The sequence below is a fragment of the Varanus komodoensis genome, unplaced genomic scaffold (assembly GCF_004798865.1).
Source record: "Varanus komodoensis strain SLA01 unplaced genomic scaffold, ASM479886v1 scaffold86, whole genome shotgun sequence".
NCBI classification, from domain to species: Eukaryota; Metazoa; Chordata; class Lepidosauria; order Squamata; family Varanidae; genus Varanus; species Varanus komodoensis.
The window spans coordinates 304526-325978 of NW_025336554.1; the positions used below are offsets into that span (position 1 = coordinate 304526).

Consider the following 21453-nt stretch of genomic DNA (forward strand, 5'->3'; position numbering starts at 1 on the left):
GCAACATTACAAAAATAGAAAGTACCCCATCCGTTATTTACATCTGTTCAAACTGCCAAATGTACACAGATTTACAAGATTCCCAGGCTTTACGCATCAAATGTACAAAAAGAACTTTGTATTGGCTTTTCCTGATAGCTTCATGCCATGTGTCTGAGCAACATGTATGAGTGATTTACGGACATTATGTTATTGGGGCATGCGCCCCACTCAACCACGGCCATAATTTCCTCCACCTACTGGGCGGCATCCTCCCTTTTTCCTCGCGGCTCAACCAAAAAATCTTCTCTTGGACAAATTTGACTGAGCCGGCCACGTCAGCCAACTTTTGTGTCTTTATCTCTCTGTGGCGTTGGAGGGACAGCGCCAACAGAACGTACCGATTTATCAGCCTAATTGTGGACCACGGCACAGTCCAGTACGACTTGGGAGCCGTGGTCTCTCTCCACCGCCGCTTCATCTTTAGGGCAGTAGTGCTTTCCAGGTAGCTGCTAGGTGAGAGTGGCAATGTTCCACTCTTGACAAGTGGATTTGTACTTCTATCCTTGGTAAGCATTCTTCAGTGTTGTCTGGTAATTAGCTGTCCCCTGCTGTTCAGATCAGGTCTCAGCAGAATAACGTAGCATTTGGGGAAAAAGAGGCAACACAGCAATCCTGCACTTGAAGCTAAGATGGAGAAGATCTCCACAGCCACCATGGATTTCCCCTTGGTACTCAGGTAAGTTGGAACAAAAGAGAGCCAAACACTGCAGAAGACCAGCATGCTGAAAGTGATGAACTTGGCTTCATTGAAATTGCCAGGCAGCTTCCTGGACAGGAAGGCCACCATAAAACTGATGGTTGCAAGAAGGCCCATGTAGCCCAAGGCACAGTAAAACATAGTCACAGAGCCCTCGTTACATTCCAGTATGAGTTCTTCAGCCATGGAGAACATGTCAACATCTGGGAAAGGCGGTGAAGTTCCCAGCCACAAACTGCAAATGCCTGCTTGGATGAGGGAGCAGGAAAGAACAAAGACACCAGCCTCCTCCTTTCCCAACCATTTCCTCATCCTGGATCCTGGCTGAGTAGTCATGAAAGCCAGAACAACCAAGAGGGTTTTTGCCAGCACAGAAGAAACAGCCACTGAGAAGATGATGGCGAAGGCAGCTTGTTGGAGGATACAGGTGACATCCTGAGGCTCACCAATGAAGAGCAAAGTACAGAGGAAGCAGAGCAGAAGGGAGCTGAGCAGAGTGTAGGTGAGTGTCTGGTTGTTGGCTTTGACTATGGGAGTCCTGTGGTTCCTAATGAAGATACCCAGCACCAGAGCTGTGATGAAAGCAAAACCATGAGCAAGAAGGGCTAAAGTGAGCCCCAAAGCTTCTTCATAGGACAAGAAGGTTGTGGTCTTCGGAAGACAGAAATCCTGATTCTTGCTTGGATACTCTTTATCTGAACATGAATTGCAATCATTCATGTCTGGAAGGGAAGGGAAGGGAAGGGAAGGGAAGGGAAGGGAAGGGAAGGGAAGGGAAGGGAAGGGAAGGGAGCAGGTGGTGGTGAGTTTACAAAGAGAAGGAAGGCAAGGCAAAACCAAGAAGTCAGTGTGGTAAACTCTGACTGACTGATTACAGAAATGGAGCATTTGTCTGGATTGATTGTATTTGGACTATCCTTGGTGTTTAAACATTACTGAACAGAGCAGTCTTTGGATGATGACAATTTATTCCCATGGAGAAGGATTTCTCCAAAACCATAGAATTCAATGTGTCTGCTTTAAATGTGACTGCTTGGGAGGCCTCTATGGCAAGCCAGAGTGAAAAAGTGGGACCAGTGCTGCCTTATAATTGCTGTGTACTTACACCCCCTGCAGCTCAGTGCTCTTCTCTCAACACTGACCAGCTGACCTTTGGGGCAGTGCTGTGCCCCCACTAGCTGCTGTAGTAGAGTGGAAGCTGTCCACTCTTGTCAAGTGACTTTGTGATTTGATCCTTGGTAAAACGCATGCTATGTCTTCTGGTTCAGACAAGAAAGCCAATGATAATGATCCACAGAACCACAGAACAGGCCATGTGTAGTGGTTAAGAGCGTGGGACTGGGACTCAGACAATCTGGGTTCTAGTCCCGTCTCACTCATGGAGCCAACTGGATGACTTTGGGCCAGTCACAGACTCTCAGTCCAACCTACCTCACAGGGTTGTTGTGGGGATAAGATGGAGGAGGAGATTGAAGTAAGCTGCCTTGAGCCTTTGTAGGAAAAAGGCAGGATATAAATCCAAAAATAAATAAATAAATAAATTGTTGCTTTTTGTGGTTTTTAATAAACTATGAACTCTATGACTGGGACAACACAACTGAACAATCAGTGGAAAAAGCAACCATTTTTGTTGTTTCCTGCATATCCACCAGTCAGTACCTTACCATTTATCTATTACATTTTTATGCTGCTCAGTGCTAAAGGGTTCTGTGTGGATCAGAACAACTATAACCATAAAATACTCTGTAAAAATCTAACATTTGAAAATACAGTGTAAAATAAAAACAATTTCCAAAGCAAAAACTAGGAGTAACCAAAGGCTTAACATATAGCCAAACAGTTAAAACCACAGAGACTAAACAGCTAAAATATCCAGGAACACAATGTTTGAACCTGGTGCTGGTAAATGCTCATCGTGTGCACCAGGCAAGCATGTTTGGGAGGTTCATTCCACAAATGTGGTTCCACAGGGACATCTCTCTTCTTAGGAGCTACCACCTTACTTCCTTTAGTAAGGACTCCCAAAGAAGAAATTCTTTTGATGAGTTTGAAGTTTGGACAAAGGTATGTAAAAGAAGATACTCTTTTTGGTAACCTCAACTATTGGTAGCCTCAACCATTTAAGGCTTTGAATGTTAAACTGTGCAGATATCAGTGCAGTCATATTAATGACATGTAGACCCACACCTTCAGATCCCCTTCCCCAGCAATTTTAAGTAGATATTGCACAGGATGGAGGATAGCAAAGACTCCAGCAGAACTTCGTTACATGTCTGCCAAGTCATCGTACAAGAATCTGTGATTAGCCATCCCAGCACTGCAGTCTGAACTACTGCAGTTTTGTGTCTCCAAAAACCAACGCAGACAGATGATCCTGAAGGATACTGTTGTTCATGCTATAGAGAACTGATGAGTGATGCAAGGAAAGGGACTCATTTCCCTTTCTCCAACTCCCTCCCTTGCAAAACCTTCAGACTCATTTGAACTAGTGAAAAACAATCACCCCAATGTACAAACGTGCACTTTGAATACCTATCCAAGGAATGCATATTTCCTACCTTCCTGGCTTGAAATCTTCCCAGCTGGACATGGGATGCAATCATAGCAGCAATATGGCTCCCCCTCTTTCACTTTCTTGCTAGAGCCTGGTCGGCAACTCTCAGTGCATACAGAAAGTGGTTTTGTCTAATATGTGAATTAAAAAGCAGGATAAATATATTGGGAGAAACCATCTGTACAAACAGAAGGTTCTCATGTCAATAGATGAGTTACAAACTAATCCTGCATTTCAGGAATGTGCAAACCTTAATTTCCTTCATCTCTAATTTTCTTTATTGAAGAGATCAGTTACATATTTACTAATTAGCAACACTAATTTAAAATAATGAAAGAAGATATAAAGTGTTCAAGCATGCAACTTAGTTGAATGACAGTTTTAAAATGGAACAGTGGATGTATCATCAGCAATGGAATGGGCAGAAATTAAATGCTATTTTTAAAAACCCTTTAAATGGACCATTCCAGTTTTGAGCTGTCTGGTTTTTTGCTGTCTGTTCAGTAAAGAACTGTGTGTGCTAAACATTTATTAGCACTTCACTCAGAAAGCTGTATACTAGAACCTTCTGAGTCCTGCTGTGAGAGAGTTTGGCTGGTGAAGATCTGAAGTCTATGGCTGGTGTCATAATCAGGCTCTGGCTATTCTATGACTTACTAAATATTCCAAGCACTTCTCAGAATAGGCATTAAATGGATATTTACAGGAATCCTGGTTGAATTAGCATGGATGTATTTTACTGAATATTACAAATGTTTGCTGTGATATTCCATATATTAAAAACTGACATGAATTAACAGTATATAAATTTCTTTCAGTGTTTTACAACTAATAGTAATGCACACCAAGAGATTCCTGCTCATGGGAAAACTCACTCTCTTATGTCTTCACCCAGTATACTTATCTCAGTGATATTCATTTTTGAAGTATGCAATTTTTTAAAATGAAAGCTAGGAGGACTGAAGATCAGAGCTCATTCCAAGGAGCTGGCCAGTGGCCCCTACCTGATTAAACCAGTGGTGCCATGTGATGGCCTCCACATCAATGGCAAGTGTTGGGCCTGTAGAAGCCTGAAGATTGATCATTCCAACTTTCACACGGAGAAAGGATTCATTGGCAAAAAACTTCCAGTTGATAACATCAAATCCAGCTACCACCTCCCCTTTCTCATTGAAGGAAACCTTGTTGTGAGCGCTGTTATTAAATGAGACAACTCTGAGAAACTGATGGAGCTAGATTGAAAATAGGAACAAGATGTTTTCAAATATAGCAGTTTAGCATACAAGGCTTACTTCTAACATCAGCTTTAGAAGAATGTCATGAAAGATTACCATGTGTGGGAAATAAGGCTGAAGAAATGTTACTCATGTATTGAAAGGGAATTATCTTAATCCTTTTCTTTTTTGCCTCTTGTAAAGAACTCATGACAGTTTAAAATAATGTTATCCATTCCAACAGTCTCTGTGCAGGAACTGTCTAAGGTCTCTTAGGCTGAAAGAATGTGAATGACCCCAATTCACACAGTGAACTTAGTGGCTAGATGGGGGTTACAATTTGGACCAGCACAGTTCAACACTCAAAATAGAAAAGCTGGGTAGGTGACAGAAATGTGAAGTTCTTGCAACAAAAAAAAAAAGGGGGGTGGGCTACTTGGAGAACCTGAGTACTTGGAGAACATTACCTGCTGCTGCTTATAATTTCTGAACTTCTGTTCCTTCCTCTTCAGCACTGCCCTGTGTTTGACTTCAGATGAGGACATGGCATGCATAGAATGAGCCACAACATAAACTGCATTGTAGATGCTGTAGCTGTGGCCGGTCATGCTCATCTCAAAGAAAAATCCAGGAAGGCTCTCAAGCCTTTCCTTCCCATTGCAGAACTCCTCTTCCTCTTCCTCTGCTACTGTATTTGGGAAAACGCAGCCAAAAGCTTGTTGCCAAAAGATTCTGAGAAAATCATCTCCTTTTGTGCTTGCTGGATTTCTGCTTTCTTCAAATGATTTGAACCCTGGTAGGTCACTGGAGTGAATCCTCAATGTCAGAGCACCATGGAACATTTCTGTCTCCCAATTCCTTTGATAGACAAATGCATTGATCTCCATGTGGGCTGAGATTATCCATACTTTGCCTTTCAGTTTGCTTCTCCTGTTCACTTCTGATATATATGATAGCCATCTAAATAATGCAAAGGAATATGATTCTCCATGGGTCACCACTACATTGGCTTTGCTGTCCACTAGTTTATCATATATTTTTGCCCCCTTTTCTAAAATGTCATTAATTTTAGTGATGTAGGTGTGTGGGGGGATTTTTTCTATGAATGCAAAACAGACCCTTCTTTTGGAAAACATTGGAAAGACAGTGTGCAAGAATCTTTCTCCATTGTCATTATCTATAGAAACAAGTCCAATCCACATCCAGTTGAAATGCAGGAGCAAAGAGAGAATCCCCTCATACTGCCAGGTTTCATGAGGAACCATCTGATAGAAGGGAAGTCCTGGGGTCTTGTCATTCATGACTGGAGCCACACCATAGATGAGCTAAGGAGAGGCTGAAGAAATGTTAGCAAGATGGCATTAATGATTCGAACATGTTCAGTCTGTTCCACATGCATGCTGTTGGCAATTCTGAGAAAAGCACTGCATGACTTGTGAATTTTATGCTTTCCAAGCTAATTCCCAGTTTGTGACAATTGAGAGTCCTCAACATGTATTTGAGGACAATTCTCATGGTTCCGAGCAATCATGGCTTCAAGAGGGTTGGACTGCAACACATCTACATGCTGTCTTGTTCAGAAAACTTCTCAGTGAACCTTCAACACCTATAGAAGTGTTGAAATAATCATGGCTTTGCAAGTGAAGTTTGTATTCTATCTTTCCAGGGCATCAGACATACCATTCATAATAATAATAATGTACTGAAACACCATGAAAAGGGAGAAATATCTTTAAAGTCCAAATTTTAACAACCCATCAGATCAATTGAATCAACCCACAAAATGAGGTTGAATCAACCCACAACCCAGATTCTGTGCTTGACAGAATTACATGGGCAGGTACTGCTGAGGTTCTCTGTTCAGGTCTACATGGACTATTGTCACTCTCCCCCAGCAGCAAGCTGGAGAGGATCAGTGCCCTCAAGATCAGCTGGTCTGCACTGAGAAGAGAGAACTGAGTTGTGGGGAGTGATCAGCTTAGGGTAGTGATAGTGGGAGGCAGCACTGGACCTTTTCTTTGGTATAATCTTACTGAGCTCTACCCCAGCATTAATTGGTGAATTTCACTAGATTGCAAAAAATCACAATGTTTTACTTTTATCTTTTTTTTTCTTTAAGGGGTGTTTTGAGAGCAGTGTGTAACACACAATGGAAAAGGAATATTTAAAAGTCACAGAAATTAGTATATTAATGATGGTAGGAATATTAATAATGGCAAATAGTAATGATCAAAAAGGCAAGTGAATATTTCCAGTCGTTTACATTCTAATGTCATTCTAAAAGATATATGTACTCTTTCTTGCAGATGATAGCTCTACATGTTTTGAGAAGGAAATCCAGCATGAGGAGAGAATCGCGTAATCTCACATTATGTAAATTGAGTAAAAAGAAATAGAATACTTCATCCAATTGATTTCACTGGAAACATTTCTCAGACACAATCTGGGAACAACAAAGGAAGTGTGGGAGTGTATTTATATTCCCATCTCTCACTTACAGAACAGAACAGTTTTCCTACCTGTGGAATCTTGTATATATCCAAGATATTTGCCATATTGAGAGAGACTTCGGAGTCCAGTGCCCCAATGACTGCTATTAGATTTTTATGGATGCTGCATGAATAGTTGGGAGCCAACCTCTCCTGAACTGACAGAAGTTGCAGGGTGGCCTGACAGGTTCTCCTTGCACTGTCATAGCTGTCATAGACACGGAAGCCCAAAGTGCAATTGGGCAGTATGTGAGGGCTCTCGTTGATCTCCTTTACTGCAAATGCCAAGGCCAGGAGATGCTGGTAATTCTTTGGGATCATGCTGCAAGGAGAGGCAACAACTGAGGCACAGTGCGGAAGTCAGCATCTACGAAGCACAACTATACATGCACGGCCAGAAAGAAAGTATCTTGAGTTTGTGGAATAGGCTGAAAAAGAGCAAGTCATGGATTGAGAGTCAACACTGACATAGCAAAGCTATGTGGATATACACTTTAGTAAGCAAACTCCTTTGAGTTTGACAGGGCTTTGTTCCTGGGAGCAGGTGGTAAGACTGATTACAAAAATGTCTATGTCAGAGAGAATGGGCTGCAGAGAATACTGGAGAAACTGTGTGGAAAATAGGTAGGCATGAGGGAACTGTCTTTGAGAAAATAGCATTACAAAATTAATGAATCGTCTTTGACTCTCTGTGTGTGGTTGTGTCCATGCCTGATTCTGTGGTAATTGGATGGAATGAACTTGTTACTGAGTAGAGGTAAAACTGACATGGATGGGGCATAGAGTCATTTATGGATTGATTCCTCCTGGGCTATGTATGTACGACTGTACTTTCAGCCACAGTTTTTAGGCAAGAGCTCAGGGATTGATCATGGCTGTGACAGATGAAGAAGAATTGAAAAGAAACAGCAGAAACTCCTTACATGAGTTCCTTGAGTGAGTCTGGTGGGGGTTCTTCAATGAAGGTTATTGATCTGGATCTGAAGAAACCATGAAAATTGATGCTGCCGATAAGGATGTCTCCTGACTGATAGGCATGCAGTGGCAATTGGGGCTCCTGCACACTACATTTGAGAATCTGTGTCTGGCACCTTTTTTGGGAAAAGAGTGCCAGAAGCAAGGCCTCCAAGAGCACCATTCTCAACACAATGCCAGTTCTTTTCTGAACATCCAGACTTCCTTGTTTTCTTTGGCAATACTTGGGTCATTGAAGCATTTTGAGATGGAATTCTCTTCTCTAACAGTAGTTTGATCTGTTGACACTTTTGTTAGCTGATATAGATGTATCTTACATGGAAGCACAGGCTTGTTCCTAGTCCTTGTTCCTAGTCCCTTTCTCATCTCTACCTTGTTGTAAGCATATTTATAACAACCTTCTTGTTTTTCTGTTTCATTTGGCCTGTGGCCATTTGAACCTCCTGAGAGGTTTTATGCAGCAACAGAATTAATTGTTATCCTTTTGATAGTTAAAATGCAGGTTAACTACCAGGTCAAAGTTGCAGTTTCTCTATTGATTTGCTTTGGGGACAAATATGCTTGTTGCATCCAAAAACTTAATGCTTGGAAGGTCTCAATGAAAGAGGAGAACTATCCTCCATTTGTGATATTTTCTGTGTTTTGGATAATATGTAAATTAATCTTTATACCCTTATGAATTATTACTGATATAGCTATCTATTTATCTATCATCTTAAAATTATTTTTCTTATTCATGGTTTTACATTACTACTGCTGGCAAGTGTGTGCCTTTAAAGTGTTGTCTGCATAAGAAAGGATAGAGGGGCATGGCTTTTAGTCAGAATTGTGCTGATGCAGGCATAAGTCATATGGTATTTTGTTGAACGTTGTTAGAATTGATGGACTTGTTGCCAGCACATATACTTTGTGGCTGAAAATGTTGTGGAGACTTCATCAAAAAATGGAGTTCATTCTGTTGTCTTGGAGAGTGTATTGCGAGAGTATAATGTGAACTCTTCACTGTGTTCACCAACAGGAAGAAACTCATGAGCAGAGACACTGCTAAGGACACATGCAGAAAGCTCTGGAAAATAAATGTATTGGTACTGTGTACAATGAGCCTTTCCTTTTGCATAGCACCCTTGAACATCCACTCTAGAAACCAACGGAAAAATTCACACAACAGGACTGAAAGCAGTCTCTTGGAGCTCACAAAATCCACTGCACTCATGAATGGAGTTATGCTTACAAAACAAGGCTTTCCCTCTGCAAAGAAATTGGAGCTGGAGAAGCCCCTCTTGGTCTACGCTATTTATTGGCACCCTCAGCAGTCTGAAATACTTAAAGAAAGACACAATAGGAGGTATCTTCAGTTTAAAAAATCCTTTACTGCTTTGAGCAATGTTACTAGTGATTTCCACAGAACTATTCAAAATCACCAGAAGGTTTCTGTGTTTTATACATTTTCATAGTGCTGTGTCAGAATTTTGAGCATCTGCACATGGAGAGTGTGTGCTGTAAATATTTCCTGCATCTGTCCGCTGCTTGAACCCTAAGATCTCTCATTCTTTGGTACCCAGTAAAATATCTTGTTCAACCCTAATGTACTCAAACCTGTTTAAGAACGGAAGCTGTGCCCCTTCTGGCACAATACTGATCCACTGGCCTTTTTCTTCCTTTTTCTGTATTCAAATAAACAAGTCTGCTTCCTACATCCATGTTCCAGTCTATTCACAAAAAATTGGCTGTCTGTTTGCCTCTCTCTCACACACATACACACACACACACATGTTAGGAATGGGCAGACATTTACTGGGACAGTATTTTAATGTTAACCTACCTAATTTTGCAGCTTTGAACCACCAGACAAGCCAAAATTAGGTTTCCATCTATTTATTATTTATCGTTTCTCTCTTCCACCAGGCAGCTGAAGCTCTCTGGCTGGCTCACAACATTGCAAACCAAATTCATCTTTTATGAATTCCATAACCGAGTTCTCCAATCTAAAGCATTCTTGCCATAGAGGGCCAATGACATGACTGGCCTCTGCATAAGCTCACCCCATTACTGGTTTATTATGGATTCATTTCCTTTTCTTTCATTTCTCTGGTGAATATATGTGATTTATAGAACAAACGCATTCAACAGTAGTGAGAGTTCTCAGAATTGTGAATTATGCCAAATGGATCATTCTCTTTTCTGCCCATGAATGCACACACAGGACAAGCTTTGAAGAGCTCTCATCTCCACAACAACTATGTAGTCCCCCTTGCTGCTGAGGGACAAAAGAGAGCCAAACACTCCAAAAAACCAGCATGCTGAAAGTGATGAACTTTGCTTCATTAAAACTACCAGGCAGCTTCCTAGACAGGAAGACCTTAGTGAAAGTGATGCTTGCAAGAAGGCCCACATAGCCTAAGGCACAATAAAATATGATCACCAAGCCCTCATTGCATTCCAGTACTATTTCTTCAGCCATGGAGAACATGTCAACATCTGGGAATGGGGGTGAAATTCCCAGCCACACACTGCAGATGCCTGCTTGGATGAAGGAGCAGGAAAAAACAAGGACACTGACTTTCTTCTTTTCTAACCACACCTCCTCCTGGATCCTGGCTGATTAGCCATGAAAGCCAGAACCACCAAGAAGGTTTTTGCCAGTACAGAGGAAACAGCCACTGAGAAGATGATAGCAAAGACAGTTTGTCAGAGGAGGCAGGTGACCTCCTGAGGCTCACCAATGAAGAGCAAAGTGCAAAGGAAGCAGAGCAGAAAGGAGCAGGGCAGAGTGTAGGTGAGCTTTTGGTAATTGGCTTTAACTATGGGAGTCCTGTGGTTCTTCACGAACACTGCCAGCACCAGAGCTGTGATGAAAGAAAAGGCAAGAGCAAGGAGGGCTAAAGTAAGACCCAAATATTCTTCATAGTACAAGAAGTTGTTGGTCTTTGCAAAACAGACATCCCAATTCTTGCTTGTACAAAATCTGAGCATTTTGTACAATCATTCCTGTCTGTAAAGAGAAGTGAGGGGAGGGGGAATGTGGTGCTAAGAGCTAAAACAAATTCTTTTAAGGATAAGGTCTGGCTATCTACCTGAGACCTGCAGTGCAACACATCTCCATGGTGGCATGTTGCAAAGCTTATTCTTCTCAGTTACCTTTCTTCGAGAAATGTCAAAACAGTTATGTATGTATATGTTAAACTAGTATCTTGGTATTTCAGGACATCAGACACAATGCAAATAATAATGAAAATGCACTAAGATACCATGAAAAGTGGCAATGTTATATCTAAGCTATAAGAAACCCATCAAATCAATTGAAGCAACCCACAAGGTGGGTTGGTTTCTGACTCCCTGCTTGACAAGAATACATCATCAGGGAATGTTCAGATGTTTCTCAATTCAGTTCCTCTCTGCAGAATTTGGCAGGTTTGACGTTTGGAGAAACTTGCATCTGAATGAGAATTTGATCTTCTATAACTGTGTCAGGTTGTACAATTTGCATAACCTTAAAAGATAACACTGTCATGGATTTTTTTCTTTATTCCTGTGGTTTGATTATACTGTGTAGCACAAAATGAAAAAGTCACAAAAACATTTACCATGGTAATAACTATAGCAATAATGATACTAACTACTAGTAATGATCCAAAAATACAAGAAGTTAGAACATATTTTCAAATATCTTAGGTTTAAATGGGAGTTCAAATCAAACTGTGTGTTGATTCTTGCAGAAGTTAACTACATGTAGTTTGGAAAGGAACACCAGCATGATTCCACCACAGCAGGATCTCTACCTGTGGAATCTTGGCGATATCTAAGATATTTGCCATATGGAGAGAGACCTGGGAGTTCAATGCCCCAGTGACAGCTATTAGTTTATTGTGGATGTTGCATGCATAGTTTGGGAACAATCTCTCCTGTACTGAGAGAAATTACAGGGTTGCCTGGCAGGTTCTCCTTGCATTGTTGGAACATCACCGGAACCTTGCTTTTCCCTAGTCCCTTCTCCATCTCTATCTGGTAGTAGGATTCTTTATGTCAGTCTTCACTATTTTGTGTTTCATGTGGTCTGGGGCTACTAGAACTCAAGTGGTTTTTTGGAGTGGCTGGATTAATTGCTGCCCTTTAGATAATTAAGATGCCAGTTCATTACCATTTCAAAGTTGAAATTTCCCTGATGAATTGCTGGGAGAAAGAATATGCAAACTGCATCTAAGCATGGACCTCTTAATGCTTGGAATGCCTCAATGAAAGAGCAGAACTCTCTTCCATTTGGAGCATTTTGTGTGACTGCAGGATATTATGGAAATTAATCTAGTTTGACATGTGCACTCAAAGGTATCACTCAGTTCAAGAATAATGGTTAAACACTGGGAGGTGAAAAGTTTAGTTCCAATATAGAGGTCAGGAACTTCATCTTAGAAAGCAGGAGATTTTATGCAGCCTTTCTGTAGCAAGCAGTAACTGTGCACACATGGTTTCCCATTGAGAATCTTTCAATGATTCCTTTCTTTTGCAAGAAGTTATTCTGCATGCACATTTTCTGATTTAGGATCCTCCAATGATTACTTGGAACCATTTTGGTTTCACCATGCAGGATGTAGGATAGATAAGTAAGCCTTTGATCTTCTTTAAACTACATTTTAACAAAGGATCCTGTGTGGGCTCCTGTATTTTAATCCACTCTTCCTATCCTCTTCCACTCTTTTTCTCCTTATACTTTACATAATAGGTTGTAATACTTCTTCAGTGAAGTGCAGTTTCTTGCAGTTCAACTCACTGCTCAGTGCCTCAGACCAAAGATCTGGCTCCCTCACTGGGGTCCAGGATGGAGAAAATACAGTAGAGCCCATGCCCATCCCCCTTGTTCCAATTGTCCCCAAAGGTTCCATGAGGCTCAAGGCCAACCTTCATTGTGTTGCAGTGGATGATCAAGTGGTGATTCTCAGCTGCTGAGCTAGTTTGCACTAGCTGCCTTGCAGCATGGTTGGGTGGATTTGCCTTCCTTCATTTACAACCTCAACCTTCATTTACAAACTCAGCTGGCACACCCCTGGACATGCATCCAGACTGTACAGGGCATTCTCCCTGGACAAGCATCCTAAATGGAAAATTATGAGGTATTTATTTTCCATGCCTCTGTTTCCCTCCTGAAATAAATGATTAATTCCCAGTGAGCTCAGAATATTTCTGGAAATGCAAAATGTATGCTTTACTTTGTGATCTGTCATCATCCTGGTTAAATGGTTAACAAGAATCAATTAATACAAATGGGTTTCATTGCTTGCAATCATCATTAGCTATCAGAGTTGAGGCATTAAGAACATAACAATATAAAGCTATGCAGAATCAAAGCAAAGGTCCATCTTGCCCAGAATTGCATATATATGATGGCAAACCAAATTCCTGCAGGATTCCTCAGGATCCCTCAGGAAAAATGAGTGGAAGCCCTCCTCCTGTCCAAGCTCCTCAGCAACTGCTGCATGCAGCCATGGCTGATCTGGTAAAGAAGGTAGCACATAGCCAGCAAGGCCATTGGAGTAAAGCAGGGAATATTAACGACATGTGAACTCTGAAAAGTTCAAGGGCAGAAGCAGAAAGCAGAAGCAGAAAATATGCATCTCTACTCTCACAGTGTCAGCAACCAGGGAGAGGGCAGCTGACTAACAGAGTACAGGCACCGGGACCCAGGCAGACAGGATGAAACAAGTCAAAAGTATAGTCCAAAGTCAAGCCAGGAGCCAATACACAAACCAACTCTGTAGAAATAGGTATCGTAGTCCAGGACTAGCCAAAGGTTGGACAGCTGGGGGAGGCAGACCAGTCAGAGAAGGAGAGGTGCAGGCAGGACACTGGGGCGCAGGCAGGGATGCAGGCACAGAGTTCCAAGTCTGGCAGACCAGGAAGAGCTTCATCAACAAGAGGAAACCTTGTTGCCAAGGCAGCTTCTGAAGAGAAGAGCTGGTTCTTATATAGCTCTTCCCCAGTGCTCCCCAGGTGCAAACTCATGATTGCTCTGGCAGCTGCAGTGGACTGAGGAAAGAATCCTGCAACTACCAGAGCTGCTCTGCTAGCCCTTGACCAGCAGAGGGAGCCCTGAAGCTGCCTCGGGTCTTGACACACAGGCTTCATGGGAGTTCCACATAGATCATCTGGGTGTGTTCTTCGCTTGGGATAAGAAATTTGTTGTGGGGGTGGGACACCATTAAATTCTGTGGATTAGGCTCTCTGGACTCTGCTTGCTGTGGCCCTGAGTGTGTTTTCCTCAAGAGCATTTCCAGTATTTGTGCAGCACTCTCCAGGAATGGAGATCTCCACAGAACCCTTCTTTCATGCCACATGCAGTTCTTTGGACTTTTTTCTGCTTTGCTGTGAGTTGAAGTTTATGGTGAGGTTGCCCAGTGTCTGTGCAGTACTCAGGAGTGGCGGTCTCCATAACTTCTGGCAGCATTCTTCTTCCATTTCAGTTTGGCCATAGGAAGCTCCGCAGATATGGAGCACTGTGCAACCACCAGTGGTGTGCTTCTCTTGTAGCACATGCTTCAACTAATTGTGTTGCCTGTTGCTCAACCTTTATTCCATGATTATTTGTGGACTTTCTCTTGGATTGGCTCACTTTGCAGGACTGGGATGGATGTGATGGAAAGTCCACAGAGGGGAGAAGGATGAGCTTTTTATCTTCTTCATTTTGATGGAGCATGTAGGTTCCCTCTGTAGTCCCAAACCACAAAAGAGCAGAGAACAGCAAGTTATCTGCTTGGTGTAGGTCATTCACTGGACAATGCAAGTCCGGCTAGTAAGAATCCAGTTCACTTATCAGCTTCCTGGCATACATGGCCAGGGTTTGTGGGTTACTAAGCAGCAATTCAGCCCCCTGAGCTGTGCAAGAAGCACCATTCTTTTATGTACACTGCTGCTCCTGGAACTGAGAACACAAGTAGATTTTTTCATAATTACAGGATTTTTATGGGGTAAACTTTGATTCACATCTCCAAAGTGGCACAATCCTCCAGACTATAAATGAAATGAAGAACAGCCTTTTATAAAATAAAATATTATTTTATTCTAGAGCAGAACCCTTTACACTGTACATGACAGTAGTGGACAGGTATGTGTTCTTCAAGATTTTCTTCTAACTAATTGTTCCCTGTTGTTTAGTTCAGGCCTCAGCATGATAATATAGCATTTGGGGAGAAAAATGCAACACAGCAACCCTGTGCTAGAAGCTAAAATGGAAAAGATCTCCACAGCCACCATGGATTTCCCCTTGGTGCTGAGGTAAGAAGGAACAAAAGAGAGCCAAACACTGCAAAAGACCAGCATGCTGAAGGTGATGAACTTGGCTTCATTGAAACTGCCAGGCAGCTTCCTGGACAGGAATGCCACCATGAAACTGATGGTTGCAAGAAGGCCCATGTAGCTCAAGGCACAGTAAAACATAGTCATGGAGCCCTCATTGCATTCCAGTACTATTTCTTCAGCCATGGAAAAATGGTCGACATCTGGGAAAGGAGGTGAACCTCCCAGCCACACACTACAGATGCCTGCTTGGATGAGGGAGCAGGAAAGAACAATGACATTGGCTGTCTCCTTTCCCAACCACTTCCTCATCCTGGATCCTGGTTGAGTAGCCATGAAAGCCAGAACGACCAGGAGGGTTTTTGCCAGCACAGAGGAAAGAGCCACTGAGAAGATGATGGCAAAGGCACTTTGTCGGAGAAGGCAGGTGAGCTTCTGAGGCTCACCAATGAAGAGCAATGCAGAAAGGAAGCAGAGCAGGAGGGAGCTGAGCAGAGTGTAGGTGAGCTTCTGGTTGTTGGCTTTGACTATGGGAGTCCTGTGGTTCTTCACGAACATAGCCAGCACAAGAGCTGTGATGAATGCAAAGACAAGAGCAAGGAAGGCTAATGTGATTCCCAAATCTTCATCATAGGACAAGAAGGTTGTAGTCTTTGGAAGGCAGAAATCCTGATTCTTGCTTGGATATTCTGTATCTGAGCATGGATTGCAATCATTCATGTCTAGAAAGGAAAGCAGGGGGACAGTTTGTGTTTAGCCTACAAAAAGAAGGAAGGCAAGCCAAAACATAGAATTCAATGTCCTTAATTTTTTATTAACTGGAATCTTGGCCACCTGACCACAAAAATGGAGCAGTCCCAGACTAGGCACTGGACTGAACTCCGGTCTTGTTTCAGTGTTTGAACATCACTATGCAGGGCAAACCTTGGATGGCTCAATTATCTTTCCTGTGATGCAGAGACTTCCCCCAAAACCTTCAAGTAAATTCTTCTGCAAATGGGATGCTTCTCTTGGAAGCCAGAATGGAAGGTAGGAACCAGTGATGTCTTTCTTATATCCTTGCAACCAGCTGATTCTCACATTTGCCCCCCAGGTCAGTCCTCTACTCCCAACACTGACCAGTTCATCTTTAGCACTGGTTCTCTCTGCCTAGCTGCTGGTTCTGAGTGGCAATTGTCTGCTCTCAAATTGTGTATCCAGATTCAGACAAAACAGAAAGCAGCTCTGGTTCCAAGAAGCCATAGAACAGGTCAGTGTTGCTGTTTGTAGTTTCTACTATGCCATGGACTCCAAGATTTGTTTTGGATGACAAATCATACAGACAAATCAATTACATTTCTGTGCTGCCTTATGGTCATTGCATTCTGAGTGGATTAGAGGAACTTGTTGAAATATGTAGTTCAAAATTTGCAATCTGTAAAGCAAGGTAGAGCAGCAACACAAAAGTTCAACATATGGACAAGCATTAAAGGGGGGGAAAAAAACGAGCAGCTAAAATGCTCGGGAAAGCAATGTCTGCACCCGGTGGTGGAAGGAGCACAATCTCTGTGTCAGGAAATCCTCTTTGGATGCTCATTCCACAAGTGAGGTGCCACAAAGAAATCTTTCTTCTTAGGAGCCACCACCTCACTTCCGTTAGCAAGAATTCCTGAAGAAGAAACACCCAGGGTGATTTTGATGTTTGGGCAAAATATAGTGGCACAGAGATGTTTCTTTCAGAGTAGTCACCCACATAATTTTCTTTTGCAGGGACTTCTGAAGAAGAAAGAGCTGTGCTGAGTATATATTATTTTGATTTTTTATTACATTGTTTCTCTACTATATGTATTTTCATGGAAAATCTTGGTATGGTTTACAATAAAATATATAAAAAATTACAATACTTTATTAAAATTGGATTAAATAGTATGTTGCAAAGTATAACTTAGGATGCACCCCTTTTGGTAACCTTCTTCACTGATTTCATGTTTGCATTGAAAAGGAGGCGGTATTACATAGGGCCCTGTGGAACTCCATTCCAGGACTGCCAAGGCATAGGACAAAAATCAGGGACTTTCCTGCCCAGCAGCAATTGAACCAATGCAGTTTTCTGTCTGCAATTGCCAACCCAAACAGCTGATCCAAAAGAATACCATGGTTCATAGTATCGAGAACCAATGGAAGGTGTAGGGGAATCAACATGTTTCTCCTCCAACTACATCCCTTATAAAACCTTCTGATTCCATTTAAACCACTGAAGAACAATCACACCAATCTACAAACAGTCACTTTGAATATCTATCGAATGAATGCATATTTTCTACCGTCCTGGGTTGAGATTTTCCCGGCTGGACATGGGATGCAGTCGTAGCAGCAATACGGCTCCCCCTCCTTCACTTTCTTGCTTGAGCCTGGATGGCATCTCTCAGTGCATACAGAAAGTGGCTGTGACTAATACATGAATTCAAAAGCAGGATATGTATCTAGACAGAAACATTCTTTAAGCATTTCTCAACTCAAAGGATGGGTTAAAGGACTGACCCAGCATTTTAGGAATGTGAATCTTAATTTACTACCATGTATTGCTAGTTTTATTTATTTTGTGGTGAGTGCTCAAGGATACCCTCCATTTGGAAGATAGAAATACAGCAAAAGATAGAATAGTTTAATGGATGAAATGCCACTTCTAGAAGTTGCAGTTCTTCATATATCAGAGGTTATATTCAAAGAGTGTCTTGGAGTGTCAGCAACTTTATTTATTTCAAGAGAAAAATGATCGCTTTTCACTGGAAACCAATAACATCATTATTACAGATGTGTCTCAGCAGCACCCTTTGAACCCAAAGCTTATGTACTAGAGAAGGTAGAGATCTGGAATTAAGTGAGAAAATTTGGGAGAAACAAGAACATGATAATGACAATCCATATTTTTTATCTCATTGTGATTCAGGCTGTAAGTGCAGCAGCGAATGGCTTGAAGAACATGGCAGAAGTTGTCTATGCTGATGGACAATGTTCTCTTGCTGGCACTGGAAATGCAGCAGTGCAACTCACAGATATATCAGACCAACACTACTCCAGCACAGAAGGGAAACCAGTAATGCAGCACAAAGAGGACAGAGACAGCGGGCAAACAGGGTAGAACAAAATTACTGCAAAAGCTATACTCCTTGAAATGATAAGGATGTCCCAAATGGTAACATAGCTTTGAAATATACTGCTTCAGCTCTACATGTAAATACCTTGGATAAAGATCAATGGACTAAGAGATCCTGATTTAAAAACCTTTGTTTAATAAAAAGGACTGAAACAGTTGCAGTAAGTGAAATGGAAAGGCAGTCAGCAAGGATGCTTGGTTGCTGCCCTCTTGTCTCTCAATTGCAGGGCTCAGAAGACAGCATAAGGAGTAATTATGGTGAAGAGAGCTTTGGAATATGGGCCTTCAACTCAAAAAGGGCACCTTGCTTGAAGCTGCTGCTGCTGAAACACTCATAAAAGGAGGACCTCATGGACACTTCCCTTGATCAGCTTTCTGGCACCAGCCTTGAGGTTTCCAGAAAAAAATGCCACACCTGTATTCCAACTTGGAAGGCAGGGGAAGATTATTGCGAGAAGATAAACAAGGGAAATGGGCAGGGGACTTCCAGGAAGAGCAGAGGTGACCTTTCTCCCCTTTACTACCATCTTGTAATTTTTATAGATTAGAGTTTTACTCATCTAGTTGAATGGGTTTAGTGGGAGAGGGAACAATATTGGAAGTGGGTCAAGTTATGTTGACCTCTCCAATGTACTTCGCTTACTGCAGAATGCCTGCCCAGTCTACCTTTCTGAGGTCCCAATCCGATTCATGCAGAGCATGAACACACTTCTTTCTGCACCAGCTTGGAGGGAAGAGGGACAGGCATGTTTCAGAACAACGAACTGAGCAACCTGAATAGACTATAACTGCTCAGATGCTTTCTTGGGTCAGAGAAGATATCAGTATGCAATATACTTTTTCGGTGGCTTTGCTGCAAAGACTTATGTATATTAAATATTTTATTAGCATGTCACTCAGAAAATTGAATGTTCAAACCCTAATCGCACCCATATAAATAGGTTTTGCAGGTATTGATCTGAAGTCAATTGCTGATGTCATAACCAGGCTCTGGCTATTCTGCAACTCACTAAATATTCCCAACACATTAGGGAAGACCTACAAGGACCTTACACAGATATTCAATTACCAGTATTTGCATGATAGCCATTTATTGAGTATTAAAAATCCTTGTTGTGATATCCCATGCATTAAAAACAGATATAAACTAACTGTTTTACTTCCTGCTGTTTTGAGCTAACAACATTGGGGGTCAAGAAAGCCCTCCTCATGAGAGCCTTCCCTCTTTTATGCCTTCACTTGCTTCTTTCAATCCAAATGGAGTTTTGCCTGAAACTTTCTGGACGTGACTGAAATGAAAGCCAGCAGGACCGAAGATCAGAGCTCATTCAAGGGAGCTGACCTGTGGTTCCTACCTGATTAAACCAGTGGGGCCATGTTATGGTCCCCTCAGCAATGGTGAGTGTTGGGCCTAGAGAAGCCCGAGGATCGATCCTTCCAACTTTCACACGAAGAAAAGATTCATTGGCAAAAAACTTCCAGTTGATAACATCAAATCCAGCCACCAGCTCCCCTTTCTCATTGAAGGAAACCTTGTTCTGAGCACTGTTATTAAATGAGACACCTCTGAGAAACAGATGGAGCTAGAATGAAAAAGAAAACAAGAATAGAGATTTTCAACAGTAAGAAGACTGACTGAAGAAATGCCACTCATGCACTAAGTTGGAGTTATATTTATGCTTCCCCTTTTGCCCATTGTAAAGAACTCAGGACAACTTAAAATACCATCCTCCATTTCATACTTTTCCTCGCAGAAACCCTCTAAAGTGTGCTATGCTGAAATAGGTGACTGACTCCAATCCCTATAGTGAGCATTTTAGCTGAGTGTGGGTAAACAAATTGGATCTCCCCAGTCCCACATGCAGAAGAAGAAAGCAGAAGGAAATGACTGAGATTGGAGTAAGATAGAGGGAGAGAAATTTGGAGTATACTTAGACAAAAAATACAAGGGCCCTTGTCTCATCAAAACACATGGGTGCTTCACTCCTGAATACTTGGAGAACAGTACCCTCCATGGCGCTTCACTCCAGATCTTCTGATTTTTATTCTTCAGAACTGCTCTATGTTTGACTTCAGAGAAGGACATGGCTTGCATAGCGTGGGCCACAGCATAGACTGCATTGTAGATGCTGTAGCTGTGACCAGTCATGCTCATCTCAAAGAAAGATCCAGGAAGGCTCTCCAGCCTTTCTTTCCCAGTGCAAATCACTTCTTCCACATCATTGTCTACTGAAGTTGGGAAAAGGCAGCCAAAAGCTTGTTCCCAAAAGATCCTGAGGAACTCATCTCCATTTGTTCTGATTGGATTTCTGCTCTCCTCAAATGATTGGAATCCTGGTAGATCATTGGAGTGAATACTAAAGGACAGAGTACCATGGAATATTCCTGTTTCCCAGTTCCTTTGATAGACAAATGCATTGATCTCCATGTTGGCTGAGGCTATCCACACTTTGCCTTTTAGATTGCTTGTCCCCTTCACCACTTCTGATATATATGGCAGCCATTTATACAGTGCAAAGGAATATGATTCTCCATGGAGAACTACTACATTGGCTTTGCTGTCCACTAGTTTATCATGTATATCTGCCCCCTTTTCTAAAATGGCATTAATTTCCTTTATGTAGGTATATGTAGGAAGTTTTTCTATGAAGGCAACACAGACACCTTGCTTGGAAAACATTGGAAAGACAGTTTGCAAGAATCTTTCTCCATTGTCATTATCCATAAAAACAAGTCCAATCCATATCCAGTTGAAATGTAGGAGCAAAGAGAGAATCCCCTCATACTGCAGAGTTTCATGAGGAACCATCTGATAGAAGGTAAGTCCTGGGGTCCTATCATTCATGACTGGAGCCATGCCATAGATGAGCTAAGGAGAGGTTGATTAAATATTGGGAAGATGACTTTAATGACTGGAAAAGTTCAGTCGAATGCACATGCATGCTGTCATCAATTCTCAGCAAAGCACTGCATGGCATGGGAAGTTTCTGCTTTCCAAACTAATACCCAGCTCCCAACATTCAGGAGTCCTCAATATGTGTTTGAGGACAATTCTCCTGGTT

General features: G+C 41.9%; 2 protein-coding genes across 2 annotated transcripts; both read right to left on the bottom strand.

The window, feature by feature from the left end:
• Window positions 1-559: 559 nt before the first annotated feature.
• LOC123016561 (vomeronasal type-2 receptor 26-like) lies at window positions 560-8134 on the bottom strand. Its single transcript, XM_044417074.1, has 6 exons — window positions 7920-8134; window positions 7027-7318; window positions 4975-5832; window positions 4298-4525; window positions 3298-3424; window positions 560-1461 (listed from the first exon to the last, which is right to left on the bottom strand). Exons 1-6 carry the CDS (start codon window positions 8132-8134, stop codon window positions 560-562), a joined length of 2622 nt encoding a protein of 873 aa, XP_044273009.1.
• A 6941-nt stretch (window positions 8135-15075) lies between these two features.
• Window positions 15076-21248, bottom strand: LOC123016562 (vomeronasal type-2 receptor 26-like). The gene is made up of 4 exons (XM_044417075.1): window positions 20400-21248; window positions 19747-19974; window positions 17559-17685; window positions 15076-15977 (listed from the first exon to the last, which is right to left on the bottom strand). The coding sequence occupies exons 1-4, from the start codon at window positions 21246-21248 to the stop codon at window positions 15076-15078; spliced, it is 2106 nt and encodes a 701-aa protein (XP_044273010.1).
• Between the last annotated feature and the right edge of the window lie 205 nt (window positions 21249-21453).

Coding starts and splice junctions, on each gene's coding strand:
- LOC123016561 (XM_044417074.1), bottom strand. CDS start 8,134: ATGGTGCTCTTGGAGGCCTTGCTTCTGGCACTCTTTTCCCAAAAAAGG. Junction 7,319..7,919: donor GACTCACTCAAGGAACTCAT/GTAAGGAGTTTC, acceptor CTCTCCTTGCAG/CATGATCCCAAAGAATTACC. Junction 5,833..7,026: donor ATATATACAAGATTCCACAG/GTAGGAAAACTG, acceptor GCCTCTCCTTAG/CTCATCTATGGTGTGGCTCC.
- LOC123016562 (XM_044417075.1), bottom strand. CDS start 21,248: ATGGCTCCAGTCATGAATGATAGGACCCCAGGACTTACCTTCTATCAG. Junction 19,975..20,399: donor GGAGTGAAGCGCCATGGAGG/GTACTGTTCTCC, acceptor TTTTCATTCTAG/CTCCATCTGTTTCTCAGAGG. Junction 17,686..19,746: donor GGCCCCACTGGTTTAATCAG/GTAGGAACCACA, acceptor TTCATGTATTAG/TCACAGCCACTTTCTGTATG.